The 25,176-nt window shown below is 33.9% G+C and overlaps 1 protein-coding gene across 2 annotated transcripts in view; it reads left to right on the top strand.

Annotated features, from left to right (window-relative positions):
• Window positions 1–25,176, top strand: part of LOC113496505 (syntaxin-23-like) — an 81,954-nt gene that overhangs the window by 6,231 nt on the left and 50,547 nt on the right. Inside the window, exons 1-2 of one of the 2 annotated variants that reach the window (XM_026875741.1) lie at window positions 323–2,129; window positions 4,071–4,520. In XM_026875741.1, the coding sequence (XP_026731542.1) occupies window positions 4,401–4,520 (120 nt within the window). In that variant the 5' untranslated portion in view covers window positions 323–2,129; window positions 4,071–4,400. Of the gene's footprint in view, window positions 1–322; window positions 2,130–4,070; window positions 4,521–25,176 lie in introns of those variants that run through there. The other variant, XM_026875742.1, reaches the window with a different exon arrangement.

Genomic DNA, 25,176 nt, shown 5'->3' with positions numbered 1-25,176 from the left:
TACTTATTTTTTATACAACGCTAGCTAACAGCTAGCAAAATAAGGTAAACAGGCAAAACAGATTTATAAATCTAAAACATTTTGATAGGACATCTAAAAACTTGGTGTTTAGTGTTTCTAACTATATACTGTTACGTGTTAATGAAATGCTATCATCATCAGCCTAGCCTTTATCTAAGTTGGTGTCGGATGACTCTAACGGGATGCATATTAGATCCCTTGTTACTCTTTGAATTTATCGAGAAAAATTGCTATAACTTGCAAATGCCAACTGTTTTTTGCTAACCGTACCATGATTGTGTGTGAGTGTGTGAGTGTGTGCGTCATAACACTCATTTGCATGGAGTAATCGCCATCTTGCCCCTAGCTAAGGGCCTCACTTGGGTGAAGTTATTAGCGGCCTGTCTGTCTTCATTTAGCGGACTCTCGGTCCAGAGACTTGGACTTGACAACCGTTTACTAACGGTCGGACCGTGTTCCACTATTTGAATTTGAAAACAGAAGAGTTTTTTTGTTTGGAAGCTTGGTAAAGAAAATACTAGTTATCAGCCAGTGATTTTTCACAGAAACGTTAGATTAGGTTCAAGTATTCGCGATTTTTATGAGGTAAGCTACTGGATAAGCTTGAGTTGTGATATACCTACTTACATTGAGAATAAAAAACATAAGCAGTTCGACTCGCCAGCGTCTTGTTAGCTCATGATGAGGGACTACAGTTAGGTCCAGAAGTAATCGGGCTATCCCTATATAACACGTGACTAAACCTTTAATAAATAAATCATTCTCAACCATCCATTTGTCAATATTTTCTCCTGAGAAATTTTCTAAAAAATTTCCATCTTTAGGCAAGTATTTACTGAAACAACAAATTTCACATGAACAATTGTTCTGTAAATAAATCCTTACATAAATGTAGTATGAACGTTTGTGTCGCCATCAATCCGTCTTCAACACCCTTTCTCCGGAGTAGAAAGTTGTGCGCTAAAAATGTCTTCACAATATCTAGTGTCTAAGAAATAAACTTTACTCTATAAAGCTGTAAGTCATAAATTCAAGCCAACGCTTCTTATTTCCTCTGCTGCAGACGCGTTGATACTTTCTTATAATATTCTTCTTTCTTGGAAAATATTGTATTTCTATTAAGGTTAAATCCTCTTGCTTACCCTGAGTAAACTGTTGTCATATTGTATATCAACTTTTGTAGATTAAATAAGTTTAAATAAAGTTACAAGTTGATAAGTCGATATGCAATTTAATAATGTGATGAATCGACTCCTTGGAGTTCACGAAATATACTTACGTAAGTCTAATTTTTGAGGGAGGTTGTGTTAAGTAAGGGGTTCTAACGCAGGCAGTTAACGACGGTTATATGTTAAACTTTTTCATTTTTAAATGTTCTCAATTCGGGTCGGGTTTTTTTTTATATTTGTCTAAAGCGATAAACGTTAAACGAAAAACGAAACATAATTTTCAGTTAAGTATTGTATGTAGTCAGTGTCAAGCATGATGGCCAAATAAATTTTATAAAACAAAAGTAATAAATCAACCAGGAAAATAAGGCTTCTTGCAGACATCAATCAGTACTATTTAGGGTAATATCATTATCCACTCAGTTTATTTATGATATAATACTGATAGTTCCTTATCTACTCTTTTCCTTTTACAATTTAAAACACCTTTTTCCTTTACCTCTTCTTCAAGTATGTATTATCATACTCACATCATAAAACAGTAAATCAACTCCATAATGTCTGAACGTGACTGATTCTTTGTCGCAACAATAACAATCCTTGCATTGTAAATAATCGGCTTCCCGCAGAACAATGTAGACACAGTACGGAAGTATAAAGCTAGGCAACACTAGACATACATTCAAGTGGAGTCCATCTCAGTGCGAGGGCCTACGGCAGAGGTCGCCGTGACGTCACGTATTTGCCAGTGTTTAATTCACGAGTCTGTCCGCGACACGGTAGGGTTAACGAGTGTACCTGCCAGTGATGAAGAATTCCCTCTTTCTTTTATATTATTTTCTGAATAGCTGTGCCAGTTCAGTCATAAAATATTCAAAACCGCGCGAGTTTAAGTGCTAATGAACCGTGCATTTTTTTTCTCTGTTTACACGTTGCATTGTATGTTATTGGTGCTGCAATCAAGCGGTTGTAATTTCTCTCGGAGTTACACTGAATGAGTTTTTAGTTTTGTTTTTATCAAAATAAATTGCGAAGATTATATGTGTTGAAAGAAATTTTGTTGCAAAATGTAATTACGTAAAGGCTACAAAATTAGCTGTACATTGTGAGACTTTGTAAAATTGTGGGATTTGTATAGGAAAAACATAAGAACACAAACGTCAGGACAAAATAAGAACTGTCGCGAAATCTTTAATCAAATTTCATCAACCGAACAAGTCAATCCTAATCCCAATCGGAAAGCAAGCCGAAAACAAAATGGCGGTCCAATTTCCAGAACCCGTTGCGTGGGTTAGGTTTGCATTTACGTTGCGGCGCCACGACCTCAAAAACCTCCGTAAATGAGCTGCACGGAAGCCTCCAAAACCATTTGTGGCCGAAAATCCTAGAAGAAAAACGCCTTTTGCTCTGCCTACCTACGAGGGAAAGCAACGGCCGATAAGAGGCCGACTTATTTTATTTATATCTCAGATAAGCACTTTGGGCTTCGCATGTCTTGAGATGCGAGTAACGTTTATTTCCGGTAAATAAACAACAATGTTTGTGTTTTCGTTATTGTGAAGGAAAATATGGGTTTTGAAATTTGTTGCGTGAAAAAAGTAACTAATTGTATAAGAAATATAAATAATAATAATTCCCAAACGTTTTCGATGTAGAAAAGATTCGAGCATCGATCACTACGCTTGCTTAAAGTGGTTTGGCCAATCCCGAAATCCCAATCACAATACTTTTAATCTAGATTTCCTCACGACATATTTACTTGAAAAATAATAAAACTATTTTTGCAAATACAATCTTGCAACGAAGACCCTCAAGTATAAACACAAGATTGTACATAAATAAAAACAGCGTTTCTTGTAAAAATGATCGCGTTTCACAATTTTGAAACCATCGTAGCATATATGATCGAATGTATCAGATCTCATCTTCAAGAAGTGATGTGAAACGTTTTCCTTCGCAAAGCGTTTGAGATTGCATAAAAATGTTCCTTCAGAGCTTTCAGCTGAACCCTCTAGCTTAAGTTAAAGCGATAAAATATAGCGCATTTTATTATTGAAGCCAGAAGACGCACGACCTATTGTGCAACAAAATCAATTCAATAACTTTGAGGCGAAGTAAATGTCGGCACCATTTTTCAAGTTTTATTACATTGCTTCAAGAACTGGCTTTAGTAGGTACCTAAACTTAAAATTGACGTATTGGTAGACCCACGATTGATTTGTATTAATTGATAAGTTTCTTCAAATCATTTTTTTATTTTGGGGTAATAAATGAGTAAAATTCTCTTTTGACCCTTCCAAGTTTCGCCGAGTAACTTCAGTAAGTTTTGGTCCAAATGCATTTTGTACCAAAGTGTGTTTGATAAGTGATGTAAATATGTAAATCACAATTCCGGACCCGGCATTTTCCAACCATTAAAAAAGTACAAAAAGAAAAAGCAAATTTTAAACCAGCTGCTGTATGTAGTAAAGTAAACGCCAACAAAACACCGCCAGTATAACCAATAAGACTACAACACAGCTTCACTCAAAATACTTGGCTACATTGACGTTGTGTTTAACACAGGAACATTGTTGTTCCACATCGAAACTCCTAATAAAACAACGTAAATTCGACGTGTGGACGATGTATTCACGTAACCCACTTGTTTAGTGTAATATTCACCGAACATTCCGTAGGTTGTTCGTTGAAGCGACGAACAATGTTTTCACAAGATACGAGACGTCCATTCAATGTTGCGGCGGCGTTTTGAAAAAGAACCCATATCATGCTTCTGACTGGTTGACGCGAGAGAGGCGTTCACAGATGATGACCCTTATCACAAGCCCGCCATTTTTTCTCACCAGAACTAAAACAGCTTAATTTTTCTGTTTGTTCCAGATATTCGTGAACATCAATCAAGATAACGCGTGCTGAAATTAACAAAAATGACTTCAAATATTTAATTTCTGTAACAGACTGAGCAGCCGTTAAAATTATAGTGCCTATATTTAAAAATATGTATAACGTCGTCCAATTAAGTGTTGAAGTGTAGGGACTAGCGTTCCGGTATAATTAATGATGTAATGAAGATGTGTAATTAGCGAGTAAGAAAATAAAACGAGTGCGAAATTTATGTTCGTATTTACAAAGTGTGTGTGTGTAGAGTAAAGGTGAAATGGTAGTCGGAAGTTAAGGTTAGTCGTGTGTAGGATATAGAAGCTGAAGAAAATGTTGCCGGTGCCTCAAGATCGTATGTCGGGCCGGCGCAGTAGTTCCATAGTCAGCCGAACACTGCTCGGTCGCCGAGCCTCCGTTTACGTCACCGGCAATCACCAGGACCCTGCCAAGGTAAAACAAAGGCATTTACTCACTGTTGTAAAGTTATACTTAAGTACAAATAAGATTATTTTACTCTACCAAATATTCTTTAGAAAAGTTGAAAGTATGTGCGGGTAAGAAAAGAGATCATCACTTGTTTTTAAAAGAGCAAATATACATTTGTCGACGTTCCTGACCGATTAATACATGTACAAATAATTCCACTACCTCATCGTGCACCTTCAAGCACCTTCTGTATCAATACAACTCAATCACAGCTTCATTCAGTTGAAGTAATAACAGCAAGCAAACTCACAACACCGCAGATATTCTGCTCAGGTTTATCCGAGTTCGCACGAATCTAGCATTTCGAGATTTCCTTATTAACCAACACTAACATCTATATCCAAGTTTAGTTATCTGAACAATACCGTCGTTTGCGTGAACAATGGCTGGCGCCCGCATGATTCAACACCGCGAGGGTAGTTTGCGAAGCGGGAGCCACTCTACCTAGTATTTATTAGATCATTCGCTTCGGAGTTTTCCCAACGATCAGACGGAGAGATTCGGTAACAGCTGAGAGAAATTTGCATAATAAATCGTCGGTAACGCTTCTCGTACATATATTTGGTTATACGAGTCAATTAGCTTCGAACGTTTATCAATCTGGATTATGGATTCGTCCTAATGGCCTTGTACCCGGGGCTCAATGAATCAGAACCATGTTTGTCTATAACTGAACGAAATATTCGTACACCAATTAAAACGAAATTTATTTCTGGCTGTAAGCAGAATTGAGAACTAATTTCGAGATAAACATCTGAGAACGAAAATATGTGGCTATTATGATAGCAATCAAAACATTAATTTCTTTATAGAAACGAAGCAATGAATAGAGTAGAAAGGTCGAATAATAAAATTAAAGATGCGATAATATCTTTACCTTGGAAAGAGCTCGATAACATTATAAATAAACATTTCATAAATTATGTTAGCTACATTTTTCTGTATACAAAGTTTTATAGGCATATCAAAGAGTATGTAAGGCGTGGTATGAATGATAGTATTCTCGAAATATAAATGTTTACGTAACCAGCTACTGTACTAGATTTACGAGTTTGGAATACACTTTGTAGAGCTACTATCCATTCGTTTCCTCCACATTTTTAAGGCAACATGATTGATGGAAACAAAAAAGAAATATTTTATATCGCAAACTAGCAAAATAAATCCGTTTTTATGTAGTTAAAAACCGATAAAATAATTTTATTGCTTTCAAAGCTAATTGGCGTATTACTTATTTGTTTGTTGAAAAATCGTTCGTTAAAATTGTTCTGCAATTTATCGCGAATGCACAGTGGGTCCCGCTGTGCCGCGTCAGGAATTCCATCAAACAATTTGCGTGAAGTTATGGCGTCGTAAGCAACGTATAAGCAAACAAACATGAGATACACAAGAGCTGTATTACGAGCCACGTTGCGTATATTTGTAGAGTATATAGTATTGTCAACTTTCATGGCACATAAATATGTGGATAAGTCCTGTGCTTGCACGTGTTTTTTTCTTTCTTGTTATTATCCTGACGCCCCAATAAATAAATCCAAAAATAAATTCCTGGTGTTAACTAAGTGCATCGAAAGCTGTATGAAAGTATTTTGCTTTGCAATATTAGTGTGGAATTCCATTTAGACATTCTTTCACAAAATAAAAACTGTTATGAAACACTTTTCTTTAACCTTATAATTATTTTTTTGTCGACAATTTTTCGTCAAGAGTATCGGAATAATTTTGAATACATTCGTTAAAGTTTACAATAGAATATTTGACATTTTCAACGAGAATTTAAGACTAGTTAAAATCTTAAACTAACTAGTCTAAAATCTTAAATTCTAAGTGAGCAGTCCTCAAATGCGGTCTTATTCGAATATAATATTTCACTTCACCTCATTCCTCTTCATACGGCGCCAAATATATTGTAAGATTTGGCAAACGTAATTTCTACATCATTTATATAAAATTAAATGCTCCCAAATAGAGAATGCCAATTTTCTCAATAATACCTCTACGGAATCACGCAGAATTGACAGTGATTTCGCAGCCATTTTGAAAAGGGTACGAATGGTGTTGAATTAAAATACCTGGTTACTGCTTACTTTGAATATAAACGATGTTCCAGAAATTATGGGTAGAAGGAGAGCACGCTAAAGAGAAATTGAGTAGGTGTACGGGTACTTAATTAGCTATCGGCTGAGGCTTTAGTGGCAAGTCGAATTTATTACAATGGGAGAAACTCTTTGAGGGGAATCCAAAGCTACTATTTGTGAATTGGAAATGACTTTGGATTTGGGAAACCAAAACACGTTTTCTGGTTTATTGTAACGGTTTAGAAATAGTGAAATAGAGTACATTGTGCTTCTACGCCAAAAGGCTACATTAATTTATTTTATGATAAAAAATATTAGGTTGGCCAAATCCATTACATTACACATTAGAACATTATATCTTTATCATGAGAAAAGTTCTAGTTATTAGTGTCACTGAATTTGGATGAAAAATTGTGTGCATATCATATTTACAAAATGCTGCAAAATTTTAATATCTACAAATCAATAATATTACCAAAAAACGGTGCCGCAAGCTGTGGTGAAAAATTACAATGCATGCGGTTCCAACCCGACCACCATTAATTAATCGCCATTACACAACTTTTAACAAATACGAGTAAATTGTATCCCCACGTGCATACAGAACTGGAAACATCGCGTCGACTTTAACTATATGATTTTAATAGTTAAATACCATGAAATTAATTAAGTGGTTTGCAAATGAATGCGGGTTTTGATAACTAATTAGTATGTAATTGCGATAATAGTTTGGAGTTTTTAATAATGAGTTGTAAATCTGGCTAGAATGAAATATTAGATAGTTTAATACAAGATAAAAAGTCATAAATCACAGTGTACTTTTATTAAGTGTGTTTTTTAAGGTTTGTTACCCAAAAGGTAAAATTGAAAGATGTCGCTGTCTGTTCGTCCGACTGTCACCAGGTTGTATCTCAAGAACCATTACAGCTAGATACTTGGAAATATTCTTTTGATGTTTTCCATTGCTGCTATGTTAAGAAATAATTGACTTTAGGCAACAGTTAAGACAGTCATAAATTGAATCACTCTTGTACTAAACCTTTTAAAATTAACTACTTTTAAATAACATTCTGTCACAAATATTACCATGTAAGGGAGAAGGCTTAAATACTGAATCGTTATCCTACATATGTGCCTACACGTGCGAAATCTACGCAATAAATCTTCAAGAGACTCAATAATCCTTGAGATAAATCTTTCACCTAACGGGCTGCGTAAAGTAGACAGAATTCTACCATTCTACCATTCCACCTAATTATGATATAAATGCGTCAACAAAAACATTAATTCTTTGTTACATTAATCAAAGTGTCGTTCGCTAATCTACTAGATTCCTTCCAGTTCCAGCCTTCTTCTATGTAAAGATTAATAAATAATTACCTGTCATTCTCATAAAGTTTGTGTAACGTGCGAACAACGTATTCATCTGGGCGGAAATGAGCAAGGTTTTTGGTGAGAATTATTATAGTTGTCGAGTTAATGGTGAGATTATTGTGAAGAGACATAAAGGGGTGAAAAATTGGGTGTAATAAATAATATTTCATCATCATGCGTCGGTATTGGAGGTTACTGAGACACGGTTTATTTGTGCATGTGACTTAACTGTTTGTGACACAAGGATTAAATTCATAAATGTGGGAGTCGCTTATAAAAATGTTTATACTTTTTAAACTTATGCTTCAGACATTTTTTCCATGCTTCATAAAAAAAAACACAGACAACACGTAAGGTACATCTATTGATTTCACTATAATAATACCAATTTATTTATGGAAACGGTTGTACAGGAAAAAACAACTAATAACAGAGAATAATTTATTATCACGTATCTAGGAACAGTCTGATAATACTATTGACATTTCAACCTGGTTCTCCCTGAATTTGGTATTCGTTACCATTGTTGTTAATCTACTGAAATATGTATACTACGCTGACATCCATGGTTTTATTTGTTTCCTTTTAGCTTCCGTAAAAACACATATTTTGATTTTCTTTTATCTGTAATTTCATTTGTACGATTTTTTTTCGGTTGTATAAAATAATTAACCTCGAGATAATTTTTTAACTTTAAGTAAATCAAATCATGTTAACATATGCCATCTTTTTGAAAGCTTTTTCACAAATAAACCCATACTTATAAATTGATTATGGCTTCGTCTTTCTTAAAATACAAATGACAACAACAGTTCACTGAACTTTTTGACTGTCACCTACCCAACAGCTATTAAAACTAGCGAAATGAGATTTTTACATAATTCAGTACACCCCTAAAGTCACTTGACATTGCTGGCTAAATTATTAAACGCCCAGAATTGGCCCACACTGTTTAATAATTCATGAATGTACGATCCTAACATCATATCACAGTTTCCGAACCTTATATTATGTACGTCTAATTAATTTACTAGCCGTACTCAGAATCATGTTAGTATGCGAATTATTGTTTTATCGGCGACTTCTGACAATATTTCTCGGTGCTTAAAGTAGGTACGGATAGATAAAATCTAGTCTTACATGAATATAAATTGAATTATATCTTCTATAAGATATATATTTATGTAAATTCAGACACTTTGATTGCTACATGTAATCTATTACCATACCACTATTTTGGACGCTTTCAACACAAGATTTTTTTGTTGTTACAAAAATCAAGATCACAATACGTTGTAACAATAATTCTGATCTATTTATTATTCTTATCTATTTTCTTTATTATGTTTTTTTTTTGTATTTTTATTTTAGTATTTTGTGCTGGCTGTACAAAAGAAAACACAACTATCTTGTTACTACACAATACAAAATATACATATTCAATACACAATATAGTTGGCTCTATTTTATTTAACCTTCCGATGAATAAGTTCCGAAGTAATTTGTTATTTCTTCTAGGTGACTGTGCAGTTTGATCTGATTGGGCGTAGGTAGGTATTTTATAGTGCTGGTAGATGTCATAATAAGTTATGAAGAGTAGTAAAGTATTGAGTATCAGATGAAAGGAAACTGTAAACTACTTAGTTATATATCAAGTAAATAAACGGTGTTTTTAAAAACATTAAATTTGTATTTGATTGGTAAACTAACTAGATTACTAAACAAAATACCCGTTTACGTGTCACTTTTATTTATGTTTTTTTCTCACCGCGTATTTTGTGCTCTATGCCATAGTAAAGTATTTCGAAAAGATGTCTATGGATCTGGATTGTAGTAATAACATAAAAGTAGGACACGTGACATTGAGAGTTCTGTACAAACAAGTAAAAGAAAACTTATTGTTATTATTTGCTACAAATAGCGGTAACGGAAATTCATCATCACTAAGAATGACAAATGTCTGGTTGTAACTGATAATATTGTTCTTGGAACTCAAAAAAATTATGAAATTCTTCAATTGACAATTTTATAATCCTTTTATCTGCTAACACTCAAAAAAACCTGCAAAAATCAAAAGCGCACCACGAAAAATACATGACTTTATCCAACAAAGTTTCAAGTGACCACGTTATTTGTCTCTCGAAATAGACACATATTTATAGCTCCACTTTCAAAGTGGTTTGTCTTGCTTTAGAAGGCAATTTCCTTCATTTTCTTTGAACATTTTGCTTATTCACGAATAATGTTACGGTCGTGATCTTTGCGGAGTTGTTAGGAGTGTAGTGAAGCTATTATTCCTCAGCACATGATTGATGCGTAACTGTCCAAAAGGGAGATACATCTATCTACTAATTACATTGGATTCTGGTGTTCAGTATCCGCCTGTATCAATGAACATTATGAACAAGCAAATTTTGTGGGAAATCGTCTTTCATGGTCATAAATCTATCTCGTAAAATATAACGAAATAGAACTTATAATTATGTGGCATTCGAATAAAGAATCTTGTCACCGAAAATGTAAAAAAATAATAAGGATATGTTTTAAAAAGAGACGCAAGAAAGAATCTGGATTCGGCAAGAACATGTTTCGTTTTCTAGCTATTTCTGAAAGACTGATTCAAAAAGAATATCAGCAAATATTATAATAAATTCTTGTTTATCATAATATAGAGCTAACTTACTCACTTTACTTATATTTAACCTTCACAATATTAAAGTAAAAATGTTACTTTGTTTTCGACTGCGCTACATCGATGTTTACAACTTACAGCGATAAACAACAAAATTAAGGGCGAATTGAAATTAGCCTTAAATTTTCGAGACACGTTTTTTCCTACATATTTCTGAGATATTACATATTCTTGATTATGGAAACAATATCGTGCATAGATGGGCCCAAACCTTTTTAAATTGATTTATTAACCTTCACATCTCGTCATGGTTTCCTGGCAAAAATGTTGAACATGATTATCGATTTTTTTACAACACGTTTGTTGGCAATGTGAATCGTAATTGAAAGACTAGCGGTCGAATGAGTTATTTAGATCTTGTTAATTATAGGGTATTTTGAACTAAGTATATTTTAGCTTCGATTTTTGTTCATATTGAGGTTTATGAAAGTTGTTTTAGGCAATTGGGCTAACTACACAGGTAGTACTAATATTCTATTTGTTGTTTTTTTCCCCACGCTTTTATACACTCACTTTACTTGTCTGTTTGTTTATCGTTCCAGTTGGATTTCTGCAACTCTATATTGAGGCTCTTCCCAATAAGCTAGTAGGCTGAAATTTTTACAATACCCCTTGGTTAGCCTGGTTGTCAGACTTTCAAGTTTCTGACTACCTGTAACGACTGTCAAAGATGTATGAATATCTTTGACAGTCGTTACAAGGAACTCGTTATGACAAGGCTGGTCACCCATTTACGTACCATCTGCAGGCCAACTGCCACCTATTAGAATAAAACTCAGAAGTCGAAGGCAGACGCCATAGAGCGTAAGGCGGCGTCTCGCACCGTGCTGTGTGCTCTACAAACGATAATAAATCAAAAACGTGCTGTTGCGTTATTCTTTAGTTGTCAGTGCGTTTGCGTACTAATCTATTTCTTAGCGCAGGTTATCCGTTATTATTTAATTATCTCCAAAAAACGCTGCCCTTAATCATCTTTCTACGAGGACAATACAGTAGTAATAAACTCAAATGCATAGAACTTGACAAGGATAGCTTTGAGAAAAATTAAAAAATACTTTTTTAGTTTTGAATCGTCGAATGTTATATTTACGATAGCCTAAGAAAACGGATAACAAATCAAACTCAAGCCAAATAAGATTTAGCGTCTTCTTGTACAACTAACATGAGAAACATCTTTATCTGAAAGTTTGGCTTGTCAGAACCGGATAGGCATCGAGAGTAATGGCTTCCGACTTAGCATTTGAAGGAGAGTTCGATCGAAAATTGTCTGCAAACATACCGTTGTAGGTTATTGTAATATTAACTGGCTTAGATTAATTGTAACTGACATTGTAACCCGTAAGGTTTACTTAAAACAAGGCAAGTCTAATCTACTGCACGCATAGTATCAAAAAAGAAATGAAAATAAACACGACTCCGAAAAAGAGACTTTGTAGGACTCTGGACTTACATATGTACATATTAATTATTTTAAACCGTATGTACTTAACGTACGGAGTTTCTTGCCAGTTCTTCTCCATAAGAATGTCATTTTAGAACCGTGCGTCTATAGTCATTATTGTAAATTGCCTGGAAAACGGCCTACTTGAAATAAAAGCTTTCGATTTTGATATAATTTCGTTTTTTTTATTATTTAGAACGATTTATTTTATTTCACCTTAATGTTAATTTTCATATAAAAATATGTACGTATACGTACTCAGATATATATTATATGGTTTGGAATAGATGGTGGTGAAATGAGTTTTTATTTCCTAGTTTCGTATTCATATTAGTTTAACCATTTTGCTTTCAATGTTGCCGCTAAACAATGTAGATATTTTATATTTCAGAATTCTAAATGCGTTCTAACTTTAAGCAACAAAATTCACCCATTTTGTACTGCAAAATGTAGTACTAACAACCTTATATCACAAAACTTAGAGAACAAAATTGTGCAGCATGAATCAAAACAAACAAAACACTGTCAAATGCATGTGCATATGTCTCCACTCAAGAGGTTAGCTAAGATCTAGGCGGCACAAGATCAAAGGGGCCTTATATTCGTGTTCATAGCTCCATTATTAAGTCGCCAGTATGTCTCGGAGTGCGCTAAAAGCCGCACGTCGGTCATACGTCGCTTATCAATATAGGACAGACTGTTGTGTTGTGACGTCAGAGTACTCTAGCCACAAATGCCGGCGTCATGAATCACTTTAGTCGATACTAGTACAACACTATTATTCGCCGGCAATTTGATATCGATTGTCGCTATCCGATATTTGTTGTTCATGTTATTTTAGGTTGTTTTTTATTGGTCTTATTTGTTTCATGTTTCTAATAATTTGAGGGCTTTAACAACTCTATTGCGGGAAATGTTTCATTTAAATTTCGATTTACTAAATTTCTTAATTTTTGAGTATCTATTGTATTTAAAATTCAATTTCTTAAGTATTGTATTTAAAATTGTATAGTAAGTAGAAGACGAAACATTTTGAAAAGAGTATAATTCAAATACAGTTGTTGGGCATGAAGCGCATTTCAAGTACGCCAGATAAATATTAAAAAATATAATAAGCTGTTCCTTTTTATTTTTCTGAAGCTTACAAAAGTTGAAAGCATTACTGTAAAATAAGGTCTCCAACACGATGCTAAGTCTTTTTTAATCCAGTCCTAATGGATTACATTCTAAGCGGATTAAATTCAAATAAAGTAGGTAGGTATATAGGGTGCACATACAACTCAATTATCTTTGATAATCGAACCTAACAAATGATAGTTCTAATGCGAAACGCTTTTAAACCGGATAATACCGGCTTGTCGTCATACCGCGCTCTGTTTTGGATTATAGTCTGTGGTTCCTGCACTTAGTGCATTAAAACAGACATCGATGTTTAATCCGTACGATCAATTGATTTTAATGTTGTTTAGAAGCTTTGTCTTTTCAAAATTAGATGTTAGAAATAATGCATTTAATTACTCTTTTAAATCTTTTAAATGTTGTTTAAAGTTTAAGAATGAAAGTATGCATTTGTATGTTTACATATTTTGTAGGTTTTAAGCATTTGTGTATCACACTTAAGTTTATATGATGCATTATTCGAATAAGTCACTTACTTGTTAGTCAGTTTGTGCACTTGGTATTTCACTTACTGACCTCTGCCATTTGCATTAATTAGAGTATTAAGTTTAATCCCTCTAATTTGTATGGCTTCTGGCTTAAGTATAATGATAAAAAGGTTGACTGCACAACTTGAACAAAAAATACACAATAAAAAAAACTGGAAAAAAATCAGAGCGTCAAAATGATATTCATTCCTGTCAAAGACAGAACACGTCGTCATTACACAATAAAATATTTTTTCCCAAAAAAAATCATATTTCAATTCACGAACATGTTTATAAATAACATTAAATGAATCACTAAATTAATAGACGTCAGGTTTAATAAGGTCAAAACACATAAAACCAAAGTTTAATCGAGGGTTAAGGCAATAATTACAATAATATATTATAGTTAATAGCACTTGTGTGTTTATTCTTAGTATACTGGTCGGTGTAAGCACATTTGAATTGAAAATTAATCGTCCAATGTATCGTATTATCGTTGTTTCATTAGATTTCAGTGCGAAATGATTAGGAGTTTTCGACCGTTTTACTGGAAATCGTAGATTTGATGATTGTCGAAGAATATTCAGGGTGTATTCACATCATTGTGGGAGGAGGATATTGCAAAGCGCTGTTTAGAGCACCTTTTCGCTTCCACCATATGATTAGCCAAGGGTTCTAGGAACTTTAAGACCGCATATAAGCGCAAATCTTGGATATTAAAAGGGATTGTAATATTACGCCGTAAAATACTATTACTATTATTACATATATTTAAAAAAAATAGACTACGAAGAAAACGAGGTCATCAAGCGGTTGCTATGGTCATCAAGATGGTTGAGACATTTTTTCTAAAATTTATCTTTCTTAATAATATTTGCCACCTAACCTCAGTGTCGCAAGTCTAACTCGGACTTGACCGGTTGTTTTCTTATATCCCTTTCATATTCTCATGAAGCTGGGATCCAATACAAGGCTAGCTCTCGATATAGCCTGTTTATTTATTTGAGAAATCGGATTGTCGGTTTATTATGTCCGTTACCCTTTTCACGGCATCCAAAAAACTCATATCTCGAGACCCTTTCTCACATTTCATCTGTGAAAAGACTTCTTGATATTCGGCGGTATTAAAACGCCTGTATGCAAAATATCTGCGAAGAATTTCTGATTCTATTGTTGGGAAAATTGCTTTATTCTTTTAAAACTGACTTCTAGTTTTTTTTACTTATATAAAAATGATGGCACGAATTAAATAGATGCGAAAAGCTCATGACAGAGCAGGATGACACGAACGGAACCGAATCAAGGTTTATGCCCAGCAGTGGGTTATTCAACGCTGATGATGATGATGACAACCGAGTTTAAAGTCACACTATTCTTGTAAATCTCTTAATTGTTGTTGAAGCAGCTAATTATTGGTCTTTAGCACTACGGGCAAAAAAAATACAATCAGGTACATCGTTTAAGTTTTAACTTATATTTCTAAATACAAAATAAAATCTAAAAATACAAAAATCCTTTCAGCGTAGATATGAAAAAGTTCCAGCACGTCGAACTATGTGTAAGCATTATTTTTAGGCATTCAGCCTACCAAGTCATTACGTTAGACAGCCTATATGGTACACACATTGACGTGAATTGCTGGCTTGTACGTTGAAATGAAAAAGCGCCGTTCTGAGCGTACCCATTCATTTAACTTTCTGGCCTGATTGCAAAAAGTAAACATTCCCCGAGGTTATGACTGAAGTTTCCAAAATACGTTACCAATATGCTTTTGGCTGAATGGTTTTTGTTTCCGATTCTTTTTTGTCGGACTGATGATTGCCGGAATAGCTTTATAAGTATGAAGCTGGAAACAATTGTGAGTTTTTATAAATAAATGAGTCGTTGCATTTAGCGGATATTACTAAATTGTCGGCTGATATGTTCCCTATTGGTATAACTTAACTATCTTAATGCTATCAAAAAGGATAAATATTAAGATGAAAGAATTATGAAAATAGAAATTAAATCTTTATCAAAGCTACGGACCTGTTTGTACATATCATTCGCTTAACTAGTTCCGATTAATCTCCTTTCATATTTCAACATATCATTGTAATTCAACAGCACTCGTTCCAATAGAAATATATCAACAACAATTGGATCCTTCACTCGACGCCCGCCTATTTACATGTTCGCCGGTTCGATAAGAAAGCTATCTGAGATACATATTTCTATAAGATCGAGTCAGACGGTATGAAATCGTCGCTAAGGCCCTCGTTACTCGTTACACGTTCACGATTGAACGCTTCGCCTCACATGCAGATAGACTCCTACTTACCGATAATAATCTTATTCAATCCAACGATATTTCTACGTTTTCAAACAAGATCAAACATTTGAGAGAGAAAATGACAGAAGCAATTATAATTAAATAATGAAAACGATCAAGGATAATTTTTAAGCTATCTAACTGTGAATAAGCCAGGGACAGTGGGAGTGACAGCGGCGATTTAAATCGACGAAGTTGTCGAGACAAACTGTGGCATCCGCCATTCAAAGCCGAGTTGAACAGCGCCCAAAGTTTGAATGAAAGCATTCAAAACTTGTGCGGTCAGAGCTGTCTCCCACCCCGTCTCACAAAAAATTACTTCGTCAAATAGTAAGACGCTGTATTCCATTTTCGTTTAGTCTGCCGTCAGAAAATATCATTTGAGGTAAAAAGTAACACTTGAAGAGAGATCTTTCTACTTTTATTTCTCGTCAACTTGTGACAGCCGCTTTTGAGTCGGTGATAAAGTTATAAGTAGCTGCAATTTAGTTCCGAATTGGCTCTCAACTCACATTATATCTGTCTGTCATTGTGAGAAGGAATTTCTATAACATTTCGACATTGGTAATATATTGTGTGCCGTTGAAATTCAAAACAATAAAAGTTATTATCAACTTTAAATTCACACACACAAATTTCATTTTACGATAAAATTTCCTTGTCAATATTTCGATGACGTCGCCTCCTAACCCTCTCATTTGAATCACATCGCATAACAATTATGTGACCATTAAAATTATGTCATTGTTCGGCAACACAAGTGTTATTGAAAGACGTACGTGCCCGCGAATAGTTTGACAACTATGTCTCAATTAGGGCGAGGGTGGCTAACGATTTCTATACATACACAAATAAACATACCACAAAGTTTAACTATGTATTAATTCCCGTTCCTATCTACATATATAACTATTATTTTATTATCATTGAGGCTTCCTCGTTTTAACCAGGTGTGATGACGTAATTGGTGAGCGGAAGATATTCTCAGTTTGTTGAGGCAAATATATTCGGGAAATCTCTCGAAGCAAAGTTATTCTCATATTGCTGATAATAATAATATAGTTTTTTTTTTTTTAATATAAATGGTTTTGGAATATCGTTGTAGTTTTTTACTTAAAATAATCCTTCTCAAAATTCTATCTATGTGAATTCAGAATTATACATTACGTATTGTAAAAAACAAGCATTCTTTAAATTGTAATTGAAAAAATCAAACTGAATTATAACAAAACGACTAAACTACTGAAACCTCTCAACGACTGTCTAGTTCTAGACGTATTCTCCGAGTTTTCTCAAGGCTTTATTGAAGCGAAAACGTTGTTCAAACAAATGCCAACAAATCTCTAGGTTCGAGAACTAGGGTGCGCTCTGATATACAACGGAGGTTCAAATACAGTTTAACAATACAAGTACCTAGTATCTATTTTTAATTGGTGTCATAGCCCCCGAACAGATTGAGCAATTCCAATTTAGTTTGTTTTTTATTAAAGCTTAATTGCGTACGAGTAAGATCTAAGATATTTTTGCTTAAAATATGTCGTTGTGTGGGGCTAAAAGTGGGATAGAATAATCAAATGTCCGCAAAAATACTCGAGTGGGGCTTCAAATGGAATAGAATATTGATGACTTAATCAAGAGAGTCCTTTGCTTGGTTTGATGATAAAATTGGTGGTGGGCAAATGGGATGTAGAAATCCGATCGTGAAGTTAAAGTCATAGTTACTAAATACCATTATTTGCAAGTATCTTGCAGTCATGTTATCCAAATGATGTATAAGCGTGACGTAGCTACAAGCAGTGCAATACGCCGTCTCGCTTAAATCGCAACATCCCTACTTCTAGCATACGAACTGGTGTTACAAAAAAACATAAGTATTCATTTAACTACATGCTGTATATCAGTATGAATTAATGGCAACACAAGCAGAATGTCAGCCAATAAAAACAGTGAAATCGTCCCGTAGGCGATTCTTACCGCTTTAGCTTTTTTACAACACGCCGTAAAATAAATCTTAGTATGTAAAACCGTTTATCATACTACTTAAACTAAGTTATTGCCTCTTAGTAACACAAACATTGTGCACATATTTGTAAGCCTCGAAGCAAATAAATGAGGATAAAATGTTCCATAAATTTCCTATACACGTGGTAACTACTACAAGTAATGTTAATGCTTTCTAATTTATAACTATTTTGTTCATTAATTCTCAGTCCGTACCCTGTATCGAAACTTACTAACAAAACAAACGTTTTGTCTCCTGGTCTGCCATAGAGTATATAAAAATTTAAGTGTCTCTTTGAATCTTTTTTAATTCAGTTCTGAGCTTTTAGTTTTAGTACAAGCTATTTATAAAATTTAATAGTTTTTTCTCAAACCCTTTGTTTTATACCCTGCAACAGGAATACCTCGTGAAAATTGAAAGGATTTTACGCCTTCTAATATCATGGAAATTGACACACACATTTAGATTGCTTATTCAAAGAGAAAATTTTAAGATAAACCTTACAAAGTAAGCGAAACTCAAATAATATCAAATAATGTATTCTAGATCTCATGTTGTAAACTTGGAGTGGTTGGTGTTGTTATTCCACGGATTACGCTAAAGCAGACTCGTCTTTGTAACATTTCTCATGCATTTTGTGTACAAAGTAGTAATTTCGTGATAATTAGACAAAGTAAACATCAGATTTGGTACAATTTTCGTGGAAATTAAGGAAAATGTTGTGAAGAACACAGATAAACACAGGTAACAAGCGAGAAACACAGTGTGAAAACATGGTGGTCAATGGCAGCGCATTCGCCATGGATTAAGGGTGAGAGGTAGAGCATTAGATGTCTATAAGCTTATGTTAATATTCTTAACAACTGAGGATAGTGGTAAATAAGACCATAAGAAATACTTTAGACCGAACAGATATTTTTTTCCTTTTGTGAAGACATCGGACGGAGTTGGGATCACCGAATGTTGAGTAAGCAAACAATTAAAATTTTGTTCTCACCTTACAACGCCATCTAGGTGTGAAACAAGTGAACTAATCCATCGTAGATTACAGCCTTTAGCCTTCTTTACAGCCAGTATTATTATACCTACTTAGAAGATTAGCAAGATACATAGCAACAGTCCCTAGATCAGTGCACATTGAAGTAAATTCCCTTTATTCGTCAGAGGTCGTAGCGATCGACAGTCGGGTGCAAACCGTTCGTGACATTTTACTTGATTTGCGGATTCCGACGGTTTTAATTGTGCGAAATACCGACCGAATCTACAATTCATGTTACTTGTGAAATACTACGTCAATGGTAGTAGCTCCGGCTATTAATCTCTCGCTTTTAACGTTATCCTTGCCTAACAGTGATTTACATTGTTTATTTACATAAAAACTATAGAAATAGAGGCTTTGGTTTGTTCGAGTATTATCGAATGAAAATTTAATTTGATTTACTCGTTTTTATAAAATGGCTTTGAGGTTTATGCTTTATGGTTTTTACAAAATAGAGCAAAAAAAAAGTGTGACAAAAAATTATGTTAACTTGTAGTAAGTTTTTCTGTTTTAGTACAATAACGACTTAATTTTACCGTTTGTGTATTATTCGCCCAAATATATAAATATATAAGTCTTAATACTATATTTGGTTTTAAATACCACCTATATAAATATGTAACTATAGAGTCATATTTTTATGGGCAGGTCAATTGCTGTGTACCACCAAAATACTTAATGACCGTGATTTTGTTACAATATCCAAACTGTTCAACCTAAATGGGCAGTTGTTCCATTAGCGGATAAGGGGGTAAGGGATGTAAACCAATCCCCAATAGATAGATGACCAAGTCATCCCATACACACACGACCTAAAACTTAGGCCGGATTAATGTAACTCGGTACGCCCGAAGCACCCTGTACAAGCCTTTAATACCTATAAAAACGAAAAGTTTCTGAATTTATTTCGCAGTACATTGCGCTAAATTAACATCAACGTTAACGAATGTAATGTAAATGGCCGCAATAAAACGCAATGGAAAGCTAAGACTACTGTCTTAGTAGATCTCCGAGATTTGCTGGTTCGCGGTAATCTCAGTTTAAAATAGAAATACCTCAGATAGTAGGCTATTGTTTTGTTAGGAATCTAATTTAGGAATTTCAAAAGGCAAGTCAGTATAAAAGTAATAAATAAATTTCCTGGAATGGTTGAGAGTTATGAAGATTGTGTAAACAGATCTGAACAATAAGATTGATGGGGTATTAACGCTGAAAGCGATGATGTGAGCGAGGTGAACTAATCCAGATGGATACCGGGTAGTAGGAGAGCACTGATAAATACTATACTCGCGTACGTAGACTTCGCATTGTACGTACACTTCTACTGTCTTCAGGAATAAGGAAACCTACATCCCTTCCATAAACTTAGTACCAGAAGCCGCAAAAACAAACGACTAACAAATAAAACTCGCAGCTGATGTTTACAGGAAATCGCTGTATAAGCACTAAAAACAAATCGTCAACATTATTACTGTCGCATTGTCTCCATAATATCCATTTCATAGCCGTTATCACCGTCTCCCACAATCTAAATACCAAGAGACTACCATCACATCGTAAAGTGACTCTTAGAAGTGTGGGAGCGAGATAGAGCACAGCATGACGTAGAGCGGCGTCCCTCTTCCACAACTGTAACATTTTTACTTTAAGAGGTAGTTGTAGGCCCCCTGGACACGGCTACGTCTACGCTTTCCTTATGTAGGACAATAAATTAGGGCGCAATTAAAGTGCCTCTCAGACATTGACTGATATACAACCTCTCTGCAACTTCCAGATTGCGTTCACACGGTCCGATCTCGAAAAAACTGCCCGAACGCCATCCCGCAATTTATAGCCCATGTTACTAAAATTAACTTCACCTTAACAAAAATTATAATAACGCTTAAAACTTAAAAACAAAAGCAATTAGGTTGACTACGTATTCTAGACTTCGGGCTTCTTAGAGTTTTATTATTAAACTGCTTTTATAAATTTTTATTTTGTCCATTTGTTTATAAGCTAATATTGTATTTATTGAATTTATATTTATTGTCGGTCTTTACAGTTGTTTCTTGCAGGTTTGTTGAAGTCATATCTGAAAAGAAAAAAAACAGCATTTTACTTAAACTATTAAAATTATTTCACCTTTAACAGATAACGAACAAAACCAGTAGCAATAGCAAAACATTGCCTTAAATTATATTTAACTAGCTGTTTCCTGCGGTTTCACCCGCGTAGTATTTTTTCTTTGCCGCATTTTTTTTCCATATTTTCTCACCGTTTAAACCTTCCCTGGACTGGTATGAATATTTCAAGACTAAAATTAGCCAAATCGGTTCAGCCAATCTCGAGTTTTAGCGAGACTAACGAACAGCAATTCATTTTTATATATAAGAAGATTACGCTACAAATTCATTGTAAGAAGGGACAACAATAAATATTTACTTTTTCAGTATTAAATAACATGTTATTAACAAAATTGAATTCCAAAAGTATTTTTAAATAGTTATTTTGGTTTTAGTAGAGGTTTTGAAGACATTAAATTAAATATTTAGAATAACTTGAGTGTTATAAGAATTATGTTTAATTACGCTATTATCTGACCTCATTAATTTACATGATGTGGAATGAAAATATTTAAGTTTAATAAATGAAGATAATTGTTTTATGACAATATGATCTACAGATATCTTTGAAATTGTTTAAGTTTTGTTCTATAATCTTTAAATCTAATAAACTTATGTTCTATAGTCACCACATTCTTCGTAATTGTACTGATTCTAATAATTTTCACACAATTTCAAATATAGTAGTGGTTTTTATAATATGTTTAATAAACTTGTCTCTTATAAACTCAAGATTTAAATGCTAAAATTATAAATTCGTGTCATTAAACATTAAATTACCTTCGACATACATACGAAAATTAAACCCTAGATAATTCATTGATATTATTAATTCTGCATTTCTTTCGGGAATAAGTATTCACACGTAATTTTGATGTGAAAAGCTAGTAAAAATATTACCAAAATTTCCATTACACCCATGTATAAATTCGTATATTGCATTTGTGATCGTGAATTGTAAGATTTCCAAACTGCATAAGGTCGAATGCACACGAGGATATTGCTTCTGCGTGATTTGATTTCGTTCTGTCCGCACAAAGTTGGCTAACCGCTGAACTGTCGATATTACACCCATATCACAAGAACCGCTTGACTACGGTCACAAGATAACTTGGGTTTTTAGGATAAAATTTTAGTTTGTATATGTTAGTACTGAATTTGAATAATAAGACAAAATTTAATAGTGTGACGACATCAAAAATATACACCGAATAAATCGTTGAGCATACAATTTTTTGAGTGTCTACAGAAGTGTGTAGATTGTTTTTGTATATTTTTTCATTTTGTTTGTTTTCTGTTTAATTAAGTACGTAATTCATAATGATTTTATATAGATTGAAGATGAATAAATAAATGTTTCGTGATAGTATTTCTTACGCTATGAATAAGAATAGAAGATAATAAAATAAGACATTAGGCTTAGTATTGTAGATTCCTTCTGCGTTCTGACACCGCTGTCCAACTGTACACAAAATATGTTTCTTTTCTTCTTCTCTGTATTTTATTTTATGATACTTACTCGTGAATTCATAGCGTATATTCTAAAGGTTTTGACAACCAAAAAAGCTCTTTATAGGCCAACACTATGAAGCTGAAACAAAACTCCGGTCACCAATAGAAAGCTCAAATTAGTAAAATAAGGCTACATTTAGGCTTTCAGTACAACCAATAAACTAATAATGCATGTAACTGTAGCCCGACATATCAGAGTGTAAATTTTAATAGAGTTTGCTAAATATCGGGAGTGTCCACCGAAGCGCGTACATTTGGTGACCCAGATGAGTTGCAACTTCGTTGGTTGGCAGCAAGACCGTTTTGAAAACAATAGTTTTAGTTAGCAAAGTTTACTTTTGCTCTCGCATGAATGAGTTTGAACAACGGCGTATATGCCATTGTTTTTATTAAACATACGATATTAATAAATTTATATACAAATGAATCCCTATTTTTCCTGGTCATGGCCTCACACGTAAAGGCTGGACCGGTTTTGCTAATTAATTTCTTGTTGTCAAGAGGAGGTAAGTAACTTATAAAAGAAAAAAAAGTCTCGGAAAATTATAAAATGTAAGAATACTTAACCAACATAAGTAAGCCGAACTTTTGTTATGATAGTGATTTTTTGGATCCATCTCCACCCCCAATATTATAAAGGCACCGGGAACAGGACCTACAGATTCACGCGGGTGAAACCGCGGAGCACAACTGTTCTATACTATACACATTTGGTTTGGTAATACAATCGTATATGACACGTCTATCTATGTACGTACTGAAATGTTGCTTGTGTGTTGTGCTTACGTCATTTGTTTTCGCTTTCTAATACTACAAGAACTTTCAAATTTCCGTAAAATTCATATAAAAGTCAGAATTGAAGTCAGTTTTACGAATATTCTAGGTCAAAAATTTAATTTGTTTCATCAGGTGATCAAAACTTATTTGCAAACTAGGAATATTCTCTCGTTCTCCAGTGCAATTATTATTCTAATAGATAGGTACAGTGCTTTTAAAAAATGTAAGTATCAAACACAATTTCATAAGAAAAGTTCTAGCCGCACGAATCTTAACTTTAACACATTGAAATAAGCGTCCTTGTCTGTTGAACACCAAAATATGCATACGCTATCTAAAAGCCTTCCCGTGGGTGAAAGGTGATTAAGGAGATTATATCCACGAGTATGACATCGTTCTATGTGCCATTAACATAACATTGCCATCAGCAAACTATTTGCAAAGCGTAGATTAGTGCAGCGTACCTTTACGAGCGCTTTCATAAGCGCTCTCCCGAGAACGTGGAGCCAGAACGCGTGTGAATTAGGTCATCGAAATTAATTTCTGATTTAATACAAAAAAAAAAAAATATTTTTTTTATAAAACATTAAATAAATTCATTGATTTAGAGAGATTTAGACAGATTTATTCAGTTCAGTATTTTCTACCATTTATTTTAGATCAGATTGTAATACGGTTTCGGATTCGTAGAAATCAATCTGTCGCTATTTGTAAAAACAAAGTACGGCGTGTATCTACTTAAAACAAAATTAAATAAATATGCTTTTTCATGATTCTGTTTATACATACATTACTTACATAATCAATTAAATAGACAGTAAAGATATAAACCAAAAACCAAGATACACATTATTCTTTCGTTAAACAATACTTCTACCACCTACATTATCATTAAAATAATACAAAAGTATTAGTGTCTAACTCTGCGTATTTAATCCAGTGGGGTCGCTTTCCATTCAAAGAATGGACGTAAATCCTATTTGATACACACTTATTACCATAAACGGTATGTATAAACGCCGCGTATATATGTGTAAACGGCGTGTATGTGAATGTAAGCGGCGCGTATGTGTATATAAAACGTAATGTTTGTGAAACGAAGGGTGTGTGTTAATCCCATTACTTATCTACAGTTAGCAGAATTGTGCTGCTGTCTGTGGTATCATTTGAACACCGAATTGCTCTTAGTACGGTAAACAAAGCGTTCTTTTTTAAATCTACCGACATTGCTTTTATACTTTTCTATTGTTAGTGGCCTATCTACATAAATGTTTTGTATCAGTAAATTACAGATAATGTGTTGTTAGGATAATAATATATTTGACTAGGTGATTAATACTCAATCAATTTGAAAGATTCCGCAACCAAAGTTTAAAAAACGGAGGTCTATTACTAAGGCTCTTTTCCTGAACCCTAAAAATTTATTAAGTACTGAATAAGTTTATATATAACTCGCTGTTGCCCGCGACTTCGTCCCCGTGGTCAGAAGATATAAGTTATGATTTTTATCTGCCCTGCTTTTTTCACATTTTCCATTGTGTCCTCGGTCCTATTAGTCAATTTTCAATTTGGACCAGTAGTTCCTGAGATTAGCGCGGTCAAACAAACAAACAAACTCTTCAGCTTTATATATTAGTATA

This window comes from Trichoplusia ni, chromosome 8 (genome assembly GCF_003590095.1).
Source record: "Trichoplusia ni isolate ovarian cell line Hi5 chromosome 8, tn1, whole genome shotgun sequence".
NCBI lineage: Eukaryota > Metazoa > Arthropoda > Insecta > Lepidoptera > Noctuidae > Trichoplusia > Trichoplusia ni.
This window is presented reverse-complemented; position numbering and strand designations above follow the sequence as displayed.